We start from the raw sequence: 748 nt of genomic DNA, 5'->3' as shown, positions 1-748 counted from the left end.
TTTGGTTTTTTTCTTTTTCTTTTTATAGAAGTGAGATCTCTATGTTGCCTAGGAAGTTCTTGAACTCCTGGGCATAATCAATTGTCCCGCCTTGGCCTCCCAAAGTGCTAGGATTACAGGCATGAGCAACCATACCAGCAGTTTTATAAAATTAGTATTTGAAATTAATCTTTGTCTTAAAAAATGGAGTATGATTTAGATGGCAAAATCATTTCACAAGTTAATATTTACAAAACAAAATAAAGTAAGAATTTGTTCACCCAAGCACACAACTACCATGAATTATCAATGCCTATTCTGGGCACAGTCACAAAAACATCCCACCCTAGGGAAGTAGATGTGCTTTTGTGTGGTTTGTATCTCTGCCATACCACAAACACTGAGGCTGGAAGTAGAAACACAAAACTGAAATGAAAATATAAGTAACACCTACCTGATCGAGGCATGCATGGACCATTTGGATCAATTCCAAAGAGTACTGGCTAGAATCAACTTCCATGGCCCGGATTCCTTGCACGATCTTCACACATAGGTTCAGAGGATTCTATGAGAAAATGATGACTTCATTGTTCCTGGTTATATAACAATGATATTATAACCTACCTGTAGGGACTCTGAGGTGTTTTGTGACCATTAGTTAAAAAACTGGCAATAAGCCGGGCTTGGTGGCTCAGCCTGTAATCCCGCACCTTTGGGAGGCTGGGGTGAGTGGATTGCCTGAGCCCGCAGGTTCGAGACCCACCTGGGC

At 40.9% G+C, this 748-nt stretch overlaps 1 protein-coding gene across 1 annotated transcript in view; it reads right to left on the bottom strand.

Moving 5' to 3' along the window:
* NEK9 (NIMA related kinase 9) overlaps nucleotides 1-748 on the bottom strand; it is a 40,557-nt gene that overhangs the window by 28,578 nt on the left and 11,231 nt on the right. The window contains exon 6 of the mRNA XM_021715598.1: nucleotides 434-544. Coding sequence (XP_021571273.1) covers nucleotides 434-544 — 111 coding nt within the window. The remainder of the gene's footprint in view (nucleotides 1-433; nucleotides 545-748) is intronic.

This window comes from Carlito syrichta, unplaced genomic scaffold, assembly GCF_000164805.1.
Source record: "Carlito syrichta isolate Samal-C Ts95f unplaced genomic scaffold, Tarsius_syrichta-2.0.1 Scaffold307214, whole genome shotgun sequence".
Lineage (NCBI taxonomy): Eukaryota > Metazoa > Chordata > Mammalia > Primates > Tarsiidae > Carlito > Carlito syrichta.
Note: the sequence above shows the minus strand (reverse complement) of the source record. Positions and strands in the feature narration are given on the sequence as shown.